The 22,111-nt window shown below is 41.0% G+C and overlaps 1 protein-coding gene across 7 annotated transcripts; it reads right to left on the reverse strand.

Annotated features, from left to right (window-relative positions):
* Positions 1–1,010: 1,010 nt before the first annotated feature.
* On the reverse strand, positions 1,011–22,090 carry LOC129837742 (nicotinate-nucleotide pyrophosphorylase [carboxylating]-like). 7 transcript variants are annotated; one of them, XM_055904184.1, is made up of 6 exons: positions 21,997–22,090; positions 21,571–21,621; positions 2,486–2,777; positions 1,907–2,217; positions 1,516–1,647; positions 1,011–1,280 (listed from the first exon to the last, which is right to left on the reverse strand). In XM_055904184.1, exons 3-6 carry the CDS (start codon positions 2,736–2,738, stop codon positions 1,065–1,067), a joined length of 912 nt encoding a protein of 303 aa, XP_055760159.1. In that variant the 5' UTR covers positions 2,739–2,777; positions 21,571–21,621; positions 21,997–22,090; the 3' UTR covers positions 1,011–1,064. The 7 variants fall into 7 exon arrangements, with proteins under 7 accessions (XP_055760159.1, XP_055760165.1, XP_055760172.1 ...); XM_055904190.1 differs by lacking the exons at positions 21,571–21,621; positions 21,997–22,090 and adding exons at positions 12,598–12,664; positions 16,026–16,118; XM_055904197.1 differs by lacking the exons at positions 21,571–21,621; positions 21,997–22,090 and adding exons at positions 12,598–12,698; positions 16,026–16,103.
* Between the last annotated feature and the right edge of the window lie 21 nt (positions 22,091–22,111).

Consider the following 22,111-nt stretch of genomic DNA (forward strand, 5'->3'; position numbering starts at 1 on the left):
CGGTCGTATGTGGCATTTCAGCCGGTCATCCGTGGTTTTTCAGTCGATAGTGTCATTTCAATCCCCATCGCGTAAATTCAGTGTTTCGTCAAATTTAAAAGCATTGTTCCCGCGTTGGCGTAGACTGCATTCGTGGTAAATGCTGCAGATGTCGTCACAATAGGAAATGACTCTATTTGTAACACTTTAGCGATACAGATTGAATAGAGCCTTCAGTATCAATCACATAACACTTCCTGTACATTAGTTTTGAACCGTTCATTTTACAACTGCTAGCCGTCTCAGATTACCATAGCACGCTTTCCTCTAGGTCTAGTCAATTGGAGATTCTTGGTGTTTCTATAATGAAGCTGGCTGCAATAGAGGAGAAAAATGTCATTTTTTTCTATCAAAAAAGCTGTCATTTTTTTCTATCAGTTTAAGGATTAAATGCAGCAGTCCTTTATGGTCCTGCATGTCATGCCACTCCTGGTGGTTAGGAACCAGGAAAGCATCACCTAAAGATAGACTGAGCCCAAAATATCTTCCTGTTTGCTAATGTATCATCCTATTTAGCACCTCGCCATAGTTAAATACAAACCACTTTCGACATTTATGGAGCCAAAATCAACTTTGAGTTTCTGAAATCAAAAGCAGATTGAAGCAATGTTTAAAATTGACAGATTTTCTTGCCATCACGAACTTCACATAAATGTACAGTTCTATATGCCAAAATGTATGGTTACGTCATAGTTTGTTTCTTTAATAATTACAAAATGTCAGAAAAGCAACAAATAGCTAACTAAATCTAAATTACCAACAAGCAACATGTTTTGAAAGAACTCTGGTTATAATGCCAGATAATCTCTTCCTAAATGGAACTGATTTCCTGAAACCCTCCTGTCATTATGCCCTAGCCACCCACGTCATATCAGGGAAATGGTACACGTTAACCATAATCAAACTGAAACTTGTTTCATAGTTACATGCTGACCACACCGCATTGCAAAATAAATTGAAAAGTCAGGAAATTGACCGTTGCTTTTTATTTTCACTTTATTAACAAAAATCCTGATTTGCCACAGTTACTTTGATTGGAAAATAATTGGAAAGGCAACAGGCTTTTGAACCTTGAGGGAGAAGTCTACCACGGGGCAGCCCTGGGTTATGCAGCCCAGAGAGATGATGTCCACGTGGGGGGAGAGATACTGGGGCAGGGAGTCTGGGGTCACCCCTCCACTGGCCTCGATTAGCACAGAAGGGAACTCCTCCTTCAGAAGCTGGGCTGCCGCATGGAGTTCCTGAGAGAGGAAGGGACAGAGGAGGAATAGAGGCCGGAAGAGACGGTGTAGGAAAGAGATTGAACAAAATGCACAGCACTGACATACAGGAGGAAGAAGAATATTACATTGATAGTCCAATGTACATGAATGTCCAACGGAAATTTGTCATCTGCTTTATCACAAGCCCTCCAGTACGTCTACCTCTTCTACATGACTTCCCTGATGCCTTTGGGAAGTCCTTTGTCAGTCTCACCTGTGGCTTAAAGTTGTCCAGCATGACGATGTCGGCTCCTGCCGTGGCCGCCTCACTGCCCTCCTCCCGGCTGCCGCACTCCACCTCGATCTTACTGCTGAAGCCACACACCGAGCGGGCGTCCCTCACCGCCTGGAAGACCCACAGGTAGGTATTACATCAAATCAGTTCTCGATCAGAATGCAAAATGTATTTATATTCAAAATGCACAGAGGGAAAACTTCAGCTCTCATATTAGAAAAAGACCAGATCTAATAGTACATCTTGGAACATGAAAGACTTACATGTATTCTTGCACTCTGATTTTCATGCACTTGTGAAAGCATTTCAGAGGAATCGACAACCACAACATAGTATAGGTTGCTGTCAAATGACATCCACCCTTGCCTACCTGTGTGATACTCCCTGATGCCCATATATGATTGTCTTTCAGCATCACCATCCCACTCAGGTCCTGTCTGTGCATGGACACGCCGCCCACCAGCATGGCATACTTCTCCACCAGCCGGAACCCAGGGGTGGTTTTACGCGTGCCAGCCACATGGCCATGCCAGCCTGCTTCCCTGACGATGCTCTGTAGCTGGGAGCAGCGGGTGGCTATCCCCGAGGCCCGGGCCAGGCAGTTGAGGGCCGGTCTCTCCCCGAGGAGGATACACCTTGCTGGGCCTCTGACCACAGCAGTCTGGGCCACCGCATCTGGACCTGGTGGAGGTGAGGTCAAAGTAGAGTTTACCTAAAAATTACAATCATGTGAGTGAACTGTATCTAATGGTTAGATTGTAATCAGTTGGAATCTATTCCAATGGAATTTTGTGAATGCCAAACTCAAAGCTCGTTTCCACCATACCTTCTCCAAATGAATTTGGCAGTATGATAAGAGTTGGTGTATTGTCGTCGCATTTGTAAGGCATCTGTGTATTCTCTTAAACCTCTAGCATGCTTTTGACCAGGTTCATAGTTGGTCTCTTACCCAGCTGTGCTCCCTCTGTGTGTGCCCATTCCACAGTGCAGCTGAGCTCAGTGAAGACAGCAGTGAAGAAAGGCCTGCCTGCCAGCATGCTGCACGGCGTTTTACACAACAACCTGGCCTCGACCTCATGTGACCCCACACACAGCCCTGCAGGGTCAAAGTTCGGTGTGTCCTCTGCCAGCCACTCCCGCGCCAGCCGGGACAGCGTGTGGGGAGGGAGGGTGTGTGACAAGTCATAATGTAGAGTCGTCATCTTGAGAGGGGAGGTAAAACGTGACGCCGGAAAGTTGTTCTGTTAAGAATGGAGAAAGGGGTTAGTTCCAGTGCTTTAAATCTGGCTATCCACTGATGATAGTTAAGTTTGTAGTTTAAACTGTACCCTACAAAATGTCCTGAGTTCTGGTATGAATGAATCCCTGCTCTCAATGTGCTTTTCGACCTGTTGCTTTGTAACAGTGTCCGTCTTCAGGTTAAGATTCACCACAAACAAAGAATGCTGGTGTGGTGGCCTCAAGGGGGCCGATGTGTTAGAAATGCCAGAGCCGATTTCTGATCCCAGTCTGCTCCTGCGGGTGTGGTAATATAACTGGAGTACGAGTAACGAGTGCAGATTGCAAAGAGCGCTCTAAGCCACACCTTAGTGGGCGGAGCTAGACACATTGTAGTAAGGAGATAGAATCTCATTTTACAATGGGTCTGCGGTGGTTCTGTGTAGTTATGCTAATATATGAGTCAAGTACATTGCAGTCAATTTGATCTATGACCTAATAAGTAAGATCTTAGGGATGCGCTCACTAACCCCTCTTTTCTATTTCTCTGCATCTCCCAGGACAACGGCTGAGGGCACCCTGGCCGACACATGGACGTGCCTGCCCCCCCCCCCCCCTCTATCTGCCTGTTGCTGCCTCCACTGCTTCAGTTTCCCCCTCAAGTCAGTGACCCCCCCTGACCCCCCCACACACAACTGTGGATTTCTTTACTTATCATGGCATCTTTATGAAAAGCCATCTGACCATAGGGTCTTGAAGTGTTTGTACCCTCTATAGCCTAGCTATGGGTACCGTCTGAGCCTGCTGGTCACATATGATCGTGATTTAATACTGGATGGAAAACAGGCTGTTGCGATTCCTTATTGAAATGCATGGTGTATAATGAGGTCAATGTGTCAAGTGTATGAAATGCAAATGACAACGAATTAACAACAGCGGTCTTGATTGTATGTTTTGTACAGTCCGATTTGGCAATTCTGCTCATTGACAAGACAGCCCTGGTTTAAAAAAATATATATCATTTCACCTTTAACCAGGTAGGCTAGTTGAGAACAAGTTCTCATTTACAACTGCAACCTAGCCAAGATAAAGCAAAGCAGTTCGACACATACAGAGTTACACATGGAGTAAACAAACATACAGTCAATAATACAGTAGGGGGAAAAAGGCTATATACAGTGTGTGCAAGTGAGGTAAGATAAGAGTTAAGGCAATAAATAGGCCAAGGTGGCGAAGTAATTACAATATAGCAATTAAACACTGGAATGGTAGATGTGCAGAAGATGAATGTGCAAGTAGAGATACTGGGGTGCAAAGGAGCAAGATAAATAAATACAGTATGTTGTCTTCATTGTTGTCAATAAGACCATTGTGAACCTTGTCCTGTCTCTGTACATTACATACACAATCATCCAAGTTAGGATCAATAAATTATTACTACTAGGGTTGAGGTCAAATCCATGGGAAAGCAATGCTGGAATCATTTGAACCTTGCCTATCATAACCCAAGAGCTAAATCTGTATTAGACCATCTATAAATCTGTTTCATGAATTTGAATGGTTATATTTTTCCAGCCTATCCCCCAGTTTACAAAAACGTGACAGGGCCAGGCTGTTGCAATAGCGGAATAAACATCCTTTATTCTGTTGGTGTGTGTACCTTTGTGCGCTTGTGTGATGGGTCAATGTTTATAATAAATTGCTAACAATTAAATGACAATTCAGCCCAGTGGATCTTTATATTCTACAGATTCTGAACAGTCATGTAACAATTGGAAGTGTTTTTGTTGCCATGTAGGCCTAGTATTTAGCCTTTGTTGGGGTTAACCAAAGGGACTGTAATTCCTTAGGTGCTGGTAGCTGAAGATGTGTTAGCTCCCAGGTGATTAGGCAGTGAGTGAGAGACTCTGGACACACATGTACACTGTGTTCAACACAACTTGTCAATAAAATAAATACTTGTAATATTGATGAATTTTGATACTTCAAGTCAACTGTGATTGCGCGGTCTAGCATCTGTGCAGTCCTGTGGCTCACTTGCAGGGTTGTGGGTCTGATTCTCATGGGGGACCAGTATGAAGATGTATGCACTCACTACTAACTAAGTCGTTCCCTTCGCTCCCCCCCAACAGACTGGGTAAAGGCGTCAGCATGCTCCAGTTCGGCTGGCTCCTAGCTGAACCGAACGAGTGTGCTTGCATACTCCCTTAAGTTTGAAAAACAAGAAAAAAACCTGCAAGAGTAGAGTTTGTCCATTTTGAGATGCCGTAGCCAGTATACATTTCATCAGAGTTAATCTAAAATAACTCAAAATCGGTCATAAATTCAGTCAAAAAAAGTCACGCAATTTTACATCTAAGATGTTTGGTGCAGTATTTCTCAATGCAAAAATGTGCATGAAAACTAGTAATCTCTTGTTGAATGACAATGACATTATTGAATAATCCTTATTGTTGACCTATCACCGATAAAGGGGCGTAGACTTCGGTGAGGGTTTTTTCAGCTGTTCGGGAACACACAAAACCGATGTCCAAAACAAACATCACAAAATGCCATCATAATATTACGCACAAACTCTTCCAAACTGTTTCGGCTGGGAAGCATGTGGACCCCGTAAGGCACATCTCTAATATCAAGAGAACTCAACCTTTAGTAAACTATTAGTCACAATTCCAGTTGACATAGTCTTTATTTTACTTGCTCTACAACAGAGAACAAAATGTCCAAATCAGACTGTACAAAACATACAATGAATTCACAATGGCTGTCTTTTTTGTTGTGAAAAGTACAAAGTGTCTATAACAATGTAAATTTCATGTCAACCAGGTCTCTTGTGAAAAAGCTATTTATACCGAGCACTGGTGGTCACTAGATAATCCAAAGAATTCTGTTAAACAGCGCCCCCCTTTGGCAGAGCATTTTCTATTGAGAAGTGTCTAGGACTTGTTTCCCTGTTTGCTACTCAAATATCTTTTACTTAAGTCATAGACAAAATTAACTGCAATACACATGTTCTGAAATATTAGATTAACTAAACAGAACCACCGCAGACCCATTGTAAAACGACAGGCCTATCTCGGTAATAAAATGTGTCCCAGTGAACAAAGCAACATGCCTAGCTCTGCCCACTGGGGCGTGGCTTACAGAACACTCTTTGCAATGGCAGTGTTCGATTAAGGATTAAGCAGAACCGAGGTGCACCGGTCTATGGCCTGCGTGGGGAACGGGCAAAAGTGGTGAGGGAGGAGCGCTCTCCTCAAATCGAACCGTAATCTGCGCTGCTCCGGTCATGTTATAAACAAGGCAGCATGGTCTATCGTTCAGAAATATACATCTCTTTTCCATAAAAAGGCAGATAAAAACACTATCAAAAGGACTCACCTTTGCACGTGAAAACAGAATCCTACCCATTACAGGGCTGCCAACATTTGAAGAAAGTTTTGAGTGAGATTTGCTATTTGAATTTCATTGCCACAACCCCTAGATGGGGAACTAGAAAAAAGTACTGTTTTAAAGCTAATTTCCTGCAATTCTATGTATTTTGACATGACTTAGGCCTATGACCATTTTTTTATTTTTTTTAACAGGTCAAGTGTGTTCAGGATGCTTTGAACATTAAATGAAAACATCAAAATTTGACAACTTTATTACTTTGAGATTTGGGGGGGGGGGGTGAAATTTAAAGAATGCTAATAAAAAAATATATATATTTTTTGGGTGGTTTGACACTTTATTCAGACAGTAATTAAATGAGATCGTGAGACAGGCAAATGCTAGAAACAGTGCACCAAGGCGCATCACAGTAAATTGTAATATTAATGGCAGTGGTTAACCAAATCATAGATTCCAGTCTCATTGTCCATAGAATGCTTTCAAGGTAAGGACACAAACATTTAGCATTTTGTAATTTAGGTGAACTCGCTCTTTAAAATAGGGCTGGAAGAAAATCCTGCTCTCTCTCCAGAAGGATTGGCCACCCCTGATCTATGTTTCCCAAGTGCTGGTGGTATGAAAATGTTATAACAATAATTTCTCTAAATCACCCAATCTTCCAAAGAAATCTAATGAATATCAATATTCAGGTGGTTTATGCCTACTAGTTGTAGATCCTTCCCATCATCTGACTCTATATAGACAAAATATGACGCATTTAGGAGTTGAGTCCCCTTATCTCTGCCTAACGCAATACTAAAATCATATTGGATTCCTGGAGTATTTAATATCAAATGCTTATTTGTATGACTCATGAAGGGCAGCAATAATGTATAGCCTAATAAAATTAATTTTCAAAGACAAGTAGGCATATCATATTTCAAATATGGGATTTATTTATTTTTTAAATTTCACCTTTATTTAACCAGGTAGGCCAGTTGAGAACAAGTTCTCATTTACAACTGTGACCTGGCCAAGATAAAGCAAAGCAGTGCGACAAAAACAACAGTTACATGGGATAAACAAACATGCAGTCAATAACACAATAGAAAAATCTATGTACAGTGTGTGCAAATGTAGTAAGGTTAGGAGGTAAGGCAATAAATAGGCCATAGTGGTGAAATAATTACAGTTTAGCATTAACATTGGAGAGATAGATGTGCAGATGATGATGTGCACGTAGAGATACTGGGGTGCAAAAGAGCAACAAAATAAATAACATGGGGATGAGGTAGTTGGGTGTGCCATTTACAGATAGGCTGTGTACAGGTACTCTGACAGCTGATGCTTAAAGTTAGTCAGGGAGATAAGACTCCAACTTCAGTGATTTTTGCAATCCGTTCCAGTCATTGGCAGCAGAGAACTGGAAGGAAAGGCGGCCAAAGAAGGTGTTGGCTTTGGGGGTGACCAGTGAAATATACCTGCTGGAGCGCGTGCTACGGGTGGGTGTTGCTATGGTGACCGGTGAGCTGAGATAAGGTTGGGCTTTACCTAGCAAAGACTTAGATGACCTGGAGCCAGTGGGTTTGCCAACAAATATGTAGCGAGGGCCAGCCAACGAGAGCATACAGGTCGCAGTGTTGGGTAGTATATGGGGGTTTGGTGACAAAACGGATGGCACTGAAACTACATCCAGTTTGCTGAGTAGAGTGTTGGAGGTTATTTTGTAAATGACATCGCCGAAGTCGAGGATCGGTAGGATGGTCAGTTTTACGAGAGTATGTTTGGCAGCATAAGTGAAGGAGGCTTTGTTGGGAAATAGGAAGACGATTCTAGATTTAATTTTGGATTGGAGATGCTTAATGTGAGTCTGGCAGGAGAGTTTACAGTCTAACCAGACACCTAGCTATTTGTAGTCCACATATTCTAAGTCAGAACCGTCCAGAGTAGTGATGCTAGGCAGCAAGCGGTTGAAAAGCATGCATTTAGTTTTACTAGCATTTAAGATCAGTTGGAGGCCACGGGAGGAGTGTTTTATGGCATTGAAGCTCGTTTGGAGGTTTGTTAGCACAGTGTCCAAGGAAGGGCCAGATGTATAAAGAACGGTGTCGTCGGCGTAGAGGTGGATCAGAGAATCACCAGCAGCAAGAGGCGGCCCGAGAATTGAACCCTGTGGCACCCCCATAGAGACTGCCAGAGGTCCGGACAACAGGCCCTCCGATTTGACACACAGAACTCTGAGAAGTGGTTGGTGAACAAGACGAGGCAGTCATTTGAGAAACCAAGGCTGTTGAGTCTGCCGATAAGAATGCGGTGATTGACAGAGGCGAAAGCCTTGGCCAGGTCGATGAAAACGGCTGCACAGTACTGTCTTTTATCTATGGCGGTTATGATATCGTTTAAGACCTTGAGCATGGCTGAGGTGCACCCATGACCAGCTCGGAAACCAGATCGCATAGTGGAGAAGGTACGGTGGGATTCGAAATGGTCGGTGATCTGATTTGTTAACTTGGCTTTCGAAGACGTTAGAAAGGCAGGGCAGGATGGATATATGTCTATAACAGTTTGGGTCTAGAGTGTCTCCCCCTTTGAAGAGGGGGATGACCGCGTCAGTTTCCCAATCTTTAGGGATCTGATACGAAAGAGGTTGAACAGGCTAATACCAGGGGTTGCAACAATTTCGGCAGATAAATTTAGAAAGAGGGTACAGATTGTCTAGCCCAGCTGATTTGTAGGGTTCCAGATTTTGCAGCTCTTTCAGAACATCAGCCATCTGGATTTGGGTGAAGGAGTAGTGGTGGGGGGAGGGGGGGGGGCAGAGCTGTTGGCCAGGGTAGGGGTAGCCAGGTGGAAAGCATGGCCAGCCGTAGAAAAATGCTTAATGAAATTCGATTATCGTAGGTTTATCGGTGGTGACAGCATTTCCTAGCCTCAGTGCAGTGGAGAGGAGGTTCTCTTATTCTCCATGGACTTTACGGTGACAACTTTTTGGAATTAGTGCTACAGGATGCAGATTTCTGTAACACTGTATATTGGTTACTGACTTCCCTGAAAAGTTGCATATCCCAGGGGCTATTCGATGCTAATGCAGTACGCCACAGGCTGCTTTTGAGCTGGTCAATGGCAGTCAAGTCTGGAGTAAACCAAGGGCTATATCTGTTCTTAGCATGCGTATTTAAGATGGTGAGGAAAGCACTTTTAAATAACAACCAGGCATCCTCTACTGACGGGATGAGGTCAATATCCTTCCAGGATACCCGGGCCAGGTCAATTAGAAAGTCCTGCTCGCTGAAGTGTTTTAGGGAATGTTTGACAGTGATGAGGGGCGGTCGTGTGACCGCGGGCCCATTACGGATGCAGCCAATGAGGCAGTGATCGCTGAGATCCTGGTTGAAGACAGCAGGTGTATTTAGAGGGCAAGTTGGTCAGGATGATATCTATGAGGGTGCCCGTGTTAACAGATTTAGGGCTGTACTTGGTAGGTTCCTTGATCATTTGTGTGAGATTGAGGGCATCTAGCTTAGATTGTAGGATGGCCGGGGTGCTAAACATATCCCAGTTTAGGTCACCTAACAGTACAAACTCTGAAGATAGTTGGGTGGCACATATGGTGTCCAGGGCATAGCTGGGGGCTGAGCACATAAAGGCTTCACAATTCATAAAAGGTCATGCTAACGGACTGATAGTCGCAAAACAAAAAGTATAAGAACTCCTAGACCTTATTTTCGGCGTTTATCCCGAAACCCCATTCACTTCCCCCATATGAATGTCTGAACGAAACAGAGGTAACTCCTTTCCGTTTTTTAGGACAACAAGCTTTTTTTCTCGAGTTCCCATTTCATTGGTCGAAATGTAGTGATCAAGCATGCTATATTTATGCAATAATGCTCGAGGGGGTGTGGTATATAGCCAATATATTCACGACGCATCGGGGAGTGCCTGGACATATACCACACCCCTCGTGCCTGGACATATGGCCATATACCACAACCTCACAGAGGTGCCTTATTGCTATTATGAACTGGTTATCAACTTAACTAGAGCAGTAAAAATAAGTGTTTTGTCATACCCGTGATATATGGTCTGATATACCACGGCTGTCAGCCAATCAGTATTCAGGGCTCTAACCACCCAGTTAATAATTATCTTCTCTTATCTTCTTCCGAAATCCTCACCTGCCTCCTCAGAGCCGACTGAACTGTCATCGGGTATTCGTTGGTACTCTTGATGATGTGGTTATCTCTGCACTCAATGTGCTTTTTCGACGCGTTGTGTTTTTTAACAGTGTCCTTCTTCAGGTGAGGATTCCCCACCACAAATGAAGAAAGCTTGCCTGCAAGTTGTGGTTCGGCCTTGCAATATTTGCAAAACATAACATTTCCTTCAAAATGCAACCACGGGAAAGCTTTCTCCCACTGTGCGTTGTATTTGTATTGTTTCCCACCGGCAGTGGGTGGCGAAACCGGGGCAAAGCCGGTGGCCGTGTTAAGGCTACTGCTAGCCGAATCTTCATCTTGTGTTGCTGGTCGCTCGGCAAAATCAATATCGACAATATCACTGGCCTCCTCGGGTTCCTGTTGACATTGTCGCCTAAAATGCAATTGGATGCTCTTCATTCTCCTTTAGTCGCGAGCCAAAACGGGCGCACGGTAGCTACTCGTCTCAAAGGCTCGCGGTTCCAGCCTCTGACTAGGCTATGATTGGCGCGTTCAGCTACGCAAAATTGAACTCGGCTACTATTGGCTCGTTGAGCTGCGCGTTGTCCTGCTTACTTTCTTGTTCAAGGTCCGTACTGTTTTTTTACTGGACTTATATCATAGAACAATGAGACAGACATCTTACCGGATGTATCAATATGAAGCATCCGCTTTGCGTTTCCACTCAGAGGAAGCCCAGTGGCCGGCAGTGGGAGAAGATGGAACGAGATGGATTTTTACCGACATTCTGCAAACTTTCATCGATGAAACATTTGATCTCAATATAGTTCGGTTCACAAAACAAAAAATCTGTTACGAACAGAGTTTTTTAAACATTTTTTTAATTGCGTCGTTTAGGAGTGCAAAGGCTAATTTAATTGCCCAGCGTTCTTCAGAGTAGGCGTCCCCTAACGGAAATATGCAAAAATATGCTAGAACGCATCAATAGGAACTCACTAGCTCGCCACACGTCATTGCTTTTCTGCCCACAATAACTCAAGTGTTCCCATTTGAAACGACAGGCTGTGGTCTCTTGGTTTAGTTCAAAAATATATTTGACTGTCAATTTCATGAAAACGTTGTCCTTTAAGATATGTACAATTATATTTACTTCTGAGCGTTTTTTCCCCCCTTCATATTCGAAAACCTTCATAAAAGGCATTGGTTAAAGGTAAATTAATCCATGAACACGAATATTATTTAACATTTCTTAAAAATGACCCAATTTTCAATAATGTTATTATATAAACTGAAAGCCCATTCATAAACAGTACTGGGCTTGGACCAGGAAGTAGGCGGGTACGTGCTCATGACCTTTCTGTTCGCGAGTAAAATGGTCGCCCTGTAGAGCCAAAATATGAAATGTTAAGCATTTGCATAATGGATCATCAGGGGCAATAAGAACATGGAAAAGTCTAATGGTGCATTCACGTGCTAGTGGGAACTAGGAAACGCCAAAATATCCGACTTGCTAACTGGTTGCACATACCTGCTGTTTGTTTTGTCCCGCCCACTTCCTGGTCCAAGTCCTGTACTGTTTAATTAACTACCCCCAGTTATTATTATTTTTAATTATTTTTATTAACAAATCAATACAGAAAGTACATGAGGGAACACAAGTATATATAGATTCTATACAATGGGCAATCGAGCTAGGGGGTACAATATCACATTACAATTACGTAAGGACCATACATACACTTACAATTCTAACAGCTTTTTTGTTAGTCTGAAAATACAGTTCAATTTCTTTTTGTAGGGTAAGAATTTGTTTTTTTGTTTGTAAATTTACATTTGTGTATATGAAATTAGCCAAAAGAATAATGAAATGAATTACATAAAATTGTTTCAGCTTATTTCTATCTTATGTAAAGAATCCAAGCAGTACATCTCTCCACAATAGTGTAAAATCTTCATAAATGTGTTCAATTATAAAATCTACTGATGTCTTGTCACAGTTTTCTTACATGAATACAATGTCAAAAAAGATGCAACACTTTCTGGGTGGTCATTACAAAAAGAGCAATTTGAGTTGATGTTTTCCTTAAATGTCTTCATATAGTGGTTGGCAGGATAATATTTATGAATAATTTCAAAGTCAACTTCCTTAAATTTTGTTAACAAGTAGGTATGTGTGTGGCAACATCCAAACTTTTTCCCAACAGATATTGTCAATAAATCCATTCCAATAAGGCATGACATAAGGTATAGATACAACATCCTGCTGAAACAAGGTTTGTATTGCTCTGTTGAATGGACCAAAAGGGAAACAAACCTTTCCTACTGATGAGTCAACAGGGTCAATAGAAGGTAGGCTCTGAGGGTCAGGTCTTGACACGTTCCTGAATAACAGAGCAACACCTGAGGGAATGGCGTCTAAAACAATTGCAAAATCTTTAGGTGTTACAGGGACGTTGTAAAGTCATAAGAATTCCTTATAACTGAGTAAAAGACCCTCTGCATTTACCAGTTGGCTCACCAATAGGATATTATTTCGGAACCAATATTCTAAAAACAAAAGTATTTTTATACAATATATTCCGATTATTCCATATATAATATCTGTGTGGAGAATAATTTATAAACACAATTTAGGCACAATTTCACCTGCCGATGAAAAGCAGAAAGTTTGACTTGAATTTTGTCAATATTATAATTGAAAAACAACATGAAGTGAAGGCCACCAAAATTAGAGAAGACACGAGGAATACAATTCCAGATAGAAGTGGGTCTTAGGAATTGTTTTATCCAATTGATCTTAAAAGTATTATTTAAAGTAGTAAAGGCCAGAAAATTCAGTCCACCATTTTCATAAGTGTTCATTACAACATTTTTCCTAAAGTAATGGGTACGGTTTCTCCACAGAAAGTTGAAAAGCATCTGGTCTATCTCCTTGCTTATTTTACTGTCAATATATAAAGATAGAGCGACATATGTTAGTCTAGAGATACCGTCGGCCTTGGTTATTAGGACTCTTCCTTTTAAAGATAAGTCCCTCTGTAGCCATTGATTTAGCTTCTTCTGGGTATTTTTAATAAGGGGGTTCAAATTTAGTAAGCCTCTAGACTTCTGATCCTTTGTAATGGTTATGCCTAAATATGTAAGTTATTCTTCTACTGGAATACCATAATAGGAAGGTGTCACACAATCTTTGACAGCTATGAGTTCACATTTATTAATGTTAAGGTATAGACCAGACACTTTGGAAAAGGATTGTATCACATTGATCGATATGGGAATTTGGTTAGCGTCTTTCAGAAAAAGTGTAGTATCAGCCAGCTGGCTTATAATAATTTCTTTACCAGCAATGGAAATACCTTGTACAGGACTATTATTTAAAGAATTTGCAAGAAGTTGGGTGATTAATAAAAACAGGTACGGGGAGATATGACAACCTTGCCTAATTCCTCTCTAACTCAAATCTAGGTGAGGTGCCATATTTCAATTTGATAGAGCTGTTACCATTTGCATAGAGTCTTAATATCCTTACAGAAAAAAATCCCCAAAGCCAAGTCTCAAGGGAGTGGAAGAGAAACTGATGCTCTGTGTTAAATGCTTTATAAAAATCTAAAAATAATATGAAGCTATCCTCAGTTATTAGGTCTGAGTAGTCAAGTATGTCTAATACTAGTCTGACATATGTCTGTTCCTCATGAAGCCAGACTGTTTCATCAATGATTGCATCCAGGACTTCTTTAATTATTTTTGCAAGTAGTAAGGCTAATATCTTATAGTCATTATTAAGAAGACAAATTTGACGCCAGTTATCGATGAGCAGCACTTTTTTTTAGGCTTATGTATCAGTGTTATTAACCCCTGACTCATTGTAGGAGGGAGAACATTGTTTTTAATACTCTCTAAAAAGACTTCAAATAGGAAGGGAGCTACTTGTTCAGAAAACAATTTGTAAAATTCTGATGTAATTCCATCAACACCTGGTGATTTAGTGTTCTTTAGATGTTTGATGGGTTCATCACACTGTTTAGATTCTATATCACTGATTGAATAATGTTCACTGAGTTAAAAAAACAAGCGGATTCCTGACAGTACGTAGAGCTATACAATTTTCTGTAAAAATTGCTACAGTGTTTAGCGATTCATTTTTGGTCATCTGTAATAACACCATCAACTACCCCCAGTTAGTAAGTCGGAAATGTCAGTTTCCAAGTTCAGACTAATACTTGTAGGTTAAAGGTTAGGTTACTCTTAGCTCTCAAACGCTAGGCAGCCTTTCTGCCCATGGCTGCCTCGTGAACTACAATCCTGACTCTGTGCTTTAACCTTTAGAAATGTCAATAATCATCGCTTGCGATAGGGATTTTGAAACATATGACCCTTATCTTTCATCAGCGAGAAAGAATCCTTCAAATAAAAAAATATATTTACTGTAGCAGTTCTGCACAGATCAATACAGCCAAGGGTACTTCCATCCAACGAAATTACACTTCCCGAGTTACGCTTACACAGGTGTTCGCAGTTGTGTAAAGTACTTAATAATACTTTAAATTGCTACTTCAGTAGTTTAAGTATCTGTACTTTACTATTTATATTTTTGACAACTTTTAGAAAATGTACTTTTACATTTTCCCAGACACCCAAAAGTTAATTTTGAATGCTTAGCAGGACAGGAAAATGGTCCAATTCACACACTTATCAAGAGAACCTCCCTGGTCATCCCGACTGTCTCTGATCTGACGGATTCACTAAACACAAATGCTTCGTTTATAAATTATATCTGAGTGTTGAAGTGTGCCCCTGGCTATCCATAAATAAATATATTTAAAAATGGGTGCTGTCTGGTTTGCTTAATAAGGAATTTTCAATGATTTATACTTTAGATACTTAAGTATATTTAAAAACCAAATACTTTTACTGAAGTAGTATTTTACTGGGTGACTCACTTTTGAGTAATTTTCTATTTAAAAAGGTATCTTTACTTTTACTCAAGTACAAGAAGTACTTGAGTACTTTTTCCACAACTGGGTGTTCGGAGCATGCTAGATAGCCAATTAGCACAGGTGGTCGCCTAGTCTTCGGCCTGTTTTCGTAAACAAGCGCTGTAACATTGAGATATGGCCATGTGGGAACACTAACCCTATCAAGGTGTGTATCAATTTAACCTTTTGTTTTTTGAAAATTATTTCTCACTGATATGAAAGATAAGGTCCTTATGCTTCCAAAACAGTACCAAAAGCGTTGCATATTAAGGTTCAGACCGAGCATCTGGGATATTAACAAATCCCCCCCCCCCTTTTTAATCAAGGGCTAGGTTATTCTGAACCACAGCTGTTTGCATCCTATTGCATCCTCAAATGGCAGCTATGATGTGCTTATCAACTGAAGACAATTTTAGAGACTTGCAAAAATAATTTTGATACAAAGAGTCTATTGTACAGTAAAAAGTAATTTTGTCTGCAGAGATTATCCATTGTAATCACATTTGGTCCACAGCAATGGTTGTGTATAACAGTGGTTCTCAAACCTTTGAGTTATTGTATCTCCAATCACATTTTGCTCTGATCCAAAATACCCCCTTATGTGCAAGTTCTTACGTATCTCAGAACCTACCGCAACAAATGTTATAGTAATGTTTACAATTTGTGTATTTAAACACTATTCAACAATACAAATACAATAAATCAAATATCCAAATGAAATTATTAATATGGATACACAATGGGCTACAGAGGAATGTTTACTCACCACAAAAGTAACAATGTTCCTCTTAACTTTGATTCAGTGATTGTTTAGGACATTCAAAGAGGACAACACCAGAAAAGTGGAATTTGCTCCTTTGCTCATGTTGTAATGTTTACAAGCTAAGCGAAGAATGTGAAAATCAGTCACATTGAGTTACAGCTTTGAAAAAACTATTAGTCTTGTTTTTCTGTTGAACCCGACAATCTGAGTAACAGTTCTCAGAGACATTTCAAGTTTGGGATGTCGATGTCCAACAAAAATAAATACAAAAAGTCAGTAAATTATGTTGGAATACTTTTCATTCAGACAAAGATCTTCACCGACATGTCAATTTAATTTCAGAGTCCCCCTTATTGGTCCCAAAGCCTTAAAAGTTGCAATCTAAATTCATTATGATAGTCTTACTTCTGGAACTATAAGTTATTCTAAAGCACAAAAGATGTCACTTTCCTAAATGCAAAGTGGTGGTTTGGTTTTGGACATATTCACCTGAGTGTAGTGCAATATGCAATTCTGACAAGTGAAAGGCATGCAGGGCTGCCTTAAACCTACAACTCATAACACTGCACAATATAAACAGAGATCATTTATGATGATGTCAGACAACTCTTGCGCAGCACTGCGCGCAGACGGGATGCTCTCGACCACATCCCATAGCTTCACTAGAGATGGAAGAGCAAGCAAAACATCTCACTCGCGCCATTTTTTCTGTTTCATATGATGTATAGTCAATTAACTAGCTGAGCAGACCAGACCATCTTGCCACTCCCCCACCATTGTAAAAAATATTTTGGAAGCTATAGAAATTCATTCAGGTCTACATTTGTTTTGCCACGTTTATTCTATTACAGACACCTTAATGCACTTAAATTATATTATCTAAGCTACATAAATGTAATTTTGTCCTTGAACCATTTAATTCAAACCTGCTTCTTCTGAGGAGTGCCATTATTGCTGACCGGTGCTTTCAAAGCCTCTCATTGGCCAATACATAGCATCAGCATCAGCCCTTGATCATGACTCAGTTCAATACATTACCAACAACTGGGACCTCAGAAATCTCAGACTTACAACTTCAGTGTGTTCAAGACAACTGGGAACTTGAGAGAGAGAAAAAAAAAAAAAACAACTCTGCCTGGGAAAAATCATTTTGAACAGTCATCCAACTCGGAATTCCAACTCGAGAACTCTGGCCTCTTTCTAGAGCTCGGACTTTCTGACCTGAAGATCATTGACGTCATGATTTCACCTTGTATTTTTCAGAGTTCCCAGTTGTCTTGAACGCACCATAATGCATTGGTCTAGCACAGTATGAGTCATAATACCCATAAAACCTAGCGGTCAAACACAGAAATGGTTACAATCTTTTTACACCATTCAGTCATAAATAAGGTTACATAACCTTGCCCATACTAATGATCTGCTGTCCAGAGGGTAACAGCAAACAATGTTTTCCCGCAGTAAACACACTTGACTCGAGAGGATAAATCTGTCCATCTCTGAAACCTCAAAGCCAGACTAAAATAATTCAGCTAGCTAGGGTAGCTACAAGTCAAGTAGTCCTTGAAGTAGGCTACCCACCCCTCACCCACAGACAAAACCATTACTAGTTACTAGTCAAGGATCATATCACCTCCACCTTACTGGCCACCCTAGACCCACTTCAGTTTGCATACCGTCCCAACAGGTCCACAGACGACGCAATCGCCTGCTCACTGCCCTATCCCATCTGGACAAAAGGAATACCTATGTAAGAATGCTGTTCATTGACTACAGCTCAGCTTTCAACACCATAGTACCCTCCAAGCTCATCATCAAGCTTGAGGCCCTGGGTCTCAACCCCACCCTGTGCAATTGGATCCTGGACTTTGACGGTCCGCCCCCAGGTGGTGAAGGTAGGAAACAACATCTCCACTTCACTGACCCTCAACACTGCGGCCCCACAAGGGTGGATGCTCAGCCCCCTCCTGTACTCCCTGTTCACCCACGACTGTGTGGCCACGCACGCCCACAACTCAATCATCAAGTTTGCAGACAACACTACAGTAGTGGGCTTGATTACCAACAACAACAACGAGACAGCCTACAGGGAGGAGGTGAGGGCACTCAGAGTCACACAACATCAACAAAACAAAGGAGATGATCGTGGACTTCAAGAAACAGCAGAGGGAGCAGCCCCCTATCTGCATCAAAGGGACAGCAGTGGAGAAGATGGAAAGTTAAGTTCCTTGGTATACACATCACAGACAAACTGAAATGGTCCACCCACACAGACAGTGTGGTGAAGGCGCAAGTTCCTCTTCAACCTCAGGAGGCTGAAGAAATTTGGCTTGTCACCCAAAACCCTGACAAACGTTTACAGATGCACAATCGAGAGCAGTCTGTCGGGCTGTATCACAGCCTGGTACGGCAACTGCAAGGCTCTCCAGAGGGTGGTGCAGTCTGTACAACGCATCACCGCGGAAAACTACCTACCCATGACACCTACAGCACCCGATGTCACAGGAAGGCCAAAAAGATAATTAAGGACATCAACCACCCGAGCCACTGCCTGTTCACACCGCTACCATCCAGAAGGCGAGGTCAGTACAGGTGCATCAAAGCTGGGACCGAGAGACTGAACAGCTTCTATCTCAAGGTCATCAGACTGCTAAACAGCAATCACTAACTCAGAGAGGCTGCTGCCTACATTGAGACCCAATCACTGGCCACTTTAATAAATGGATCACTAGTCACTTTATACAATACACTCTAAATAATGCCACTTTAATAATGTTTACATATCTTACATTACTCATATCACATGTATATACTATATTTTATACCATCTATTGCACCTTGCCTATGCCACTCGGCCATCACTCATCCATATACATATTCTTATTCTCCCCTGTAGATTTGTGTATTAGGTAGTTGTTGGGGAATTGTTGGATATTACTGCACTGTCGGAACTAGAAGCACAAGCATTTCGCTACACTCGCATTAACATCTGCTAAACACGTGTATGTGACAAATACATTTGTATTTGATTATCAAGAACACCTAGCCATAGCTTCCCCAAGTTAGCTACCATGCTAGACTGTTGGTTTATAAAAGCCAAAGAAAGAAACTTGTTTTTAGGAATTTCTCATGCATTTAAATGGCTAGGCTAGATGGCGAATAGCAGTCTAATGTTGCTAACTAATTAACCAACCAACCATGAGCTACCTAGCTAGATAACAGGCAATCTTTTTATGAAAAACTTTCCCAAGAAGACAGTTCACAGAATTGTTCATTTAAATAACTTGAACCAATTTATGATTTACTAAATTTAGCAGTTAATCCAGAGATTCAGATCATGGCCCTGGTGAGATGTGAAGCTTGAGACAGACATTTGTAGTTCTGTATGATTACAGATTAGCATTTCATTTTTGGCGGGAAAATACATGTGTATATATTGATAAGTCACCTTGTCCAAGAGAGATTTGCACCGTTTAAAACATCACGCCAGTGTAAGTCTACACGAAACACAGCCATTTTTTTAAGTGTTTCTCAAATCCACAATGGTTTTATGGGTACAATGACAGGTCCACTGTGGGACACAGTGGAGTTGTCATATTCCCCAAAAAACCTAGTGGTCAAACAGGGAAATGGTTCCAATAGTTTTTTCACCATTAAATTTGATCCATTGTGGATGTTCATGAGTAAAGTTTGATTTGATTGATGACATTACAGCTGTAGAATATTTAACTGTCATTTTAACATGACAAGTGCAGTTTTTCATTAAACTTTTAATTGACAACACTTGACACATCAATCTAATAGTGGGAAGGATCCCATAAATCAAGACAATGCATGTACCACTCCGAATAAGTAAAGCCTTTCAAGATTGGTTATGATACTACAATACACGCTGGATGTCTAAACAATTCAATTCTGGATGTCAATAGATATTTAGATTCAGTCTCATGACAACATTCTAGAACGGAGTTATCACTCATCCAAGTCTTTTATCTGGGGTAATCTGATGAATGATTATACAGTGCATTCGGAACAGATTCAGAGCCCTTGATTTCCCCCCACATTTTGTTACATTATAGCATTACTATAAAATTGATTCAACTGTTTCTTCAGTCTGAGGTCCTGAGCAGGTTTTCATCAACAATCTCTGTACTTTGCTCCGTTCATCTTTCCCTCGATCCTGACTAGTCTCAGTCCCTGCCGCTGAAAACCATCCCCACAGCATGATCCTGCCACCATCATGCTTCACCCTAGGGATGCTGCCTGGTTTCCTCCAGACGTGACGCTTGGCATTCAGGCTAAAGAGTCCAATCTTGGTTTCATCAGACTAGAGAATCTTGTGGTCAGAGTCTTTAGGTGCCTTTTGGCAAACTCCAAGCGGGCTGTCATATGCCTTTTACTGAGGAGTGGCTTCAGTCTGGCCACTACCATAAAGGCCTGATTGGTGGAGTGCTGCAGAGATGATTGTCCTTCTGGAAGGTTCTCCCATCACCACAGAGGTACTCTGGAGCTGTCAGTGACCATTGGGTTCTTGCTCACCTCCCTGACCAAGGCCCTTCTCCCCCGATTGCTCAGTTTGGCCGGGGCGGCCAGCTCTAGGACATGCACTGGCAACTGTGGGACCTTATATAGACAGGCGTGTACCTTTCCAAATCATGTCCAATCAATTGAATTTACGACAGGTGAACTCCAATCAAGTTGTAGAAACATTTCAAGGATGATCAATGGAACAGGATGCACCCGAGATACATTTCTAGTCTCTTAGCAAAGGGTCCGAATACTTATGTAAATAAGGTTTCTGTTTTATAAATGTGACAAAATGTCTAAAAACCTGTTTTCACTTTGTCATTATGGGGTAGTGTGTAGATTGATGAGGAAAAACATTGATTCAATTCATTTTAGAATATGGCTGTAATGTTACAAAAATGTGGGAAAAGTCTAGAGGTCTGAATACTTTCCAAATACACTGTATAATTGATAAAGTATCTCTTCCCTGTAGAATGTTGACAGCAGTATAAAACATTGTATTTTTTTAACTCACTGACACATGATAAACTATCCCTCATGGCCCTGACCAAACCGGTAAATTGCCCGTCACTCTGGCTGTACTTCTCCTCATGGCCAGGTTTATAGTGGTCTTCTGCCTTTTTAATGCTCTTATGCTTATCCTTTAAAAATGCCATAAGGTCTGAAATAGACACCACAGTCGACATACTGTACAAACAATTATTTAGGCTAAGTAATACAACATTTATTTTATGATCTACTGCTCTGCTAGCTGAACAATTATCTAGGCAAAGTAATACAAACATATCTTCTAATCTACTGCTTTGCTAACTAGCTAGCTAAAGTGTAGTCAGTCGCTAACTAAGACAGAGAAAGGGGACAGAATAATTTCTACACTTTATTCAATTAATTTAAATACAGCACACGGAATCATCTTGGATTGGATACAGGTCTCTGATTGCACTTGCTGAGGTCTTCTATGTTGGTAATTAGCGTTTCGAATGTGAGAGTAAATTGAGGAAAATATATTGATAAAACTCACCTTCTCTGAGAGAGATTTAAACGGTTGTCAAAACGTCACAGCAAGGTAAGCCTACAACAAACACAAACTTCATTTAAAGTGTTTGTAAAATCCCCAACGTGAAAAGTGTATGGAATTATTTCCATGTTTTACCGCTAGGTTTTATAGGTATTATGACCCGCCCACTGTAGCAGACTATTTGGCAAAACAGACAGGGTTGGCTTAGATTGTTGACAACATGTAAACTATATTTTGTCTCCAATGTTTATTGAAAACATAAATACATTTGCACAATAAGCACTTGTCTCTCAAATACATAGTTACATTGTTCGTTAATTAGCTAGTCAATTTTTGTCACATTAGCATAGACATTGCATCAGTCTAAACACCCCAACACAATACATGGTATCAATAACAAGATTAAACTAGCTGAAATGAGCCACCTACGATGCCCCAACATGGCAGATTCTTGTCATTGTTGCTATCTGGCCATCCGGAATCACAACAACACACAGACTTCTGCCTCGATTGAAGCGTGTGCATCGTTTTCGTTGTTAGCTAA

The sequence above is a fragment of the Salvelinus fontinalis genome, chromosome 3, assembly GCF_029448725.1.
Source record: "Salvelinus fontinalis isolate EN_2023a chromosome 3, ASM2944872v1, whole genome shotgun sequence".
NCBI classification, from domain to species: Eukaryota; Metazoa; Chordata; class Actinopteri; order Salmoniformes; family Salmonidae; genus Salvelinus; species Salvelinus fontinalis.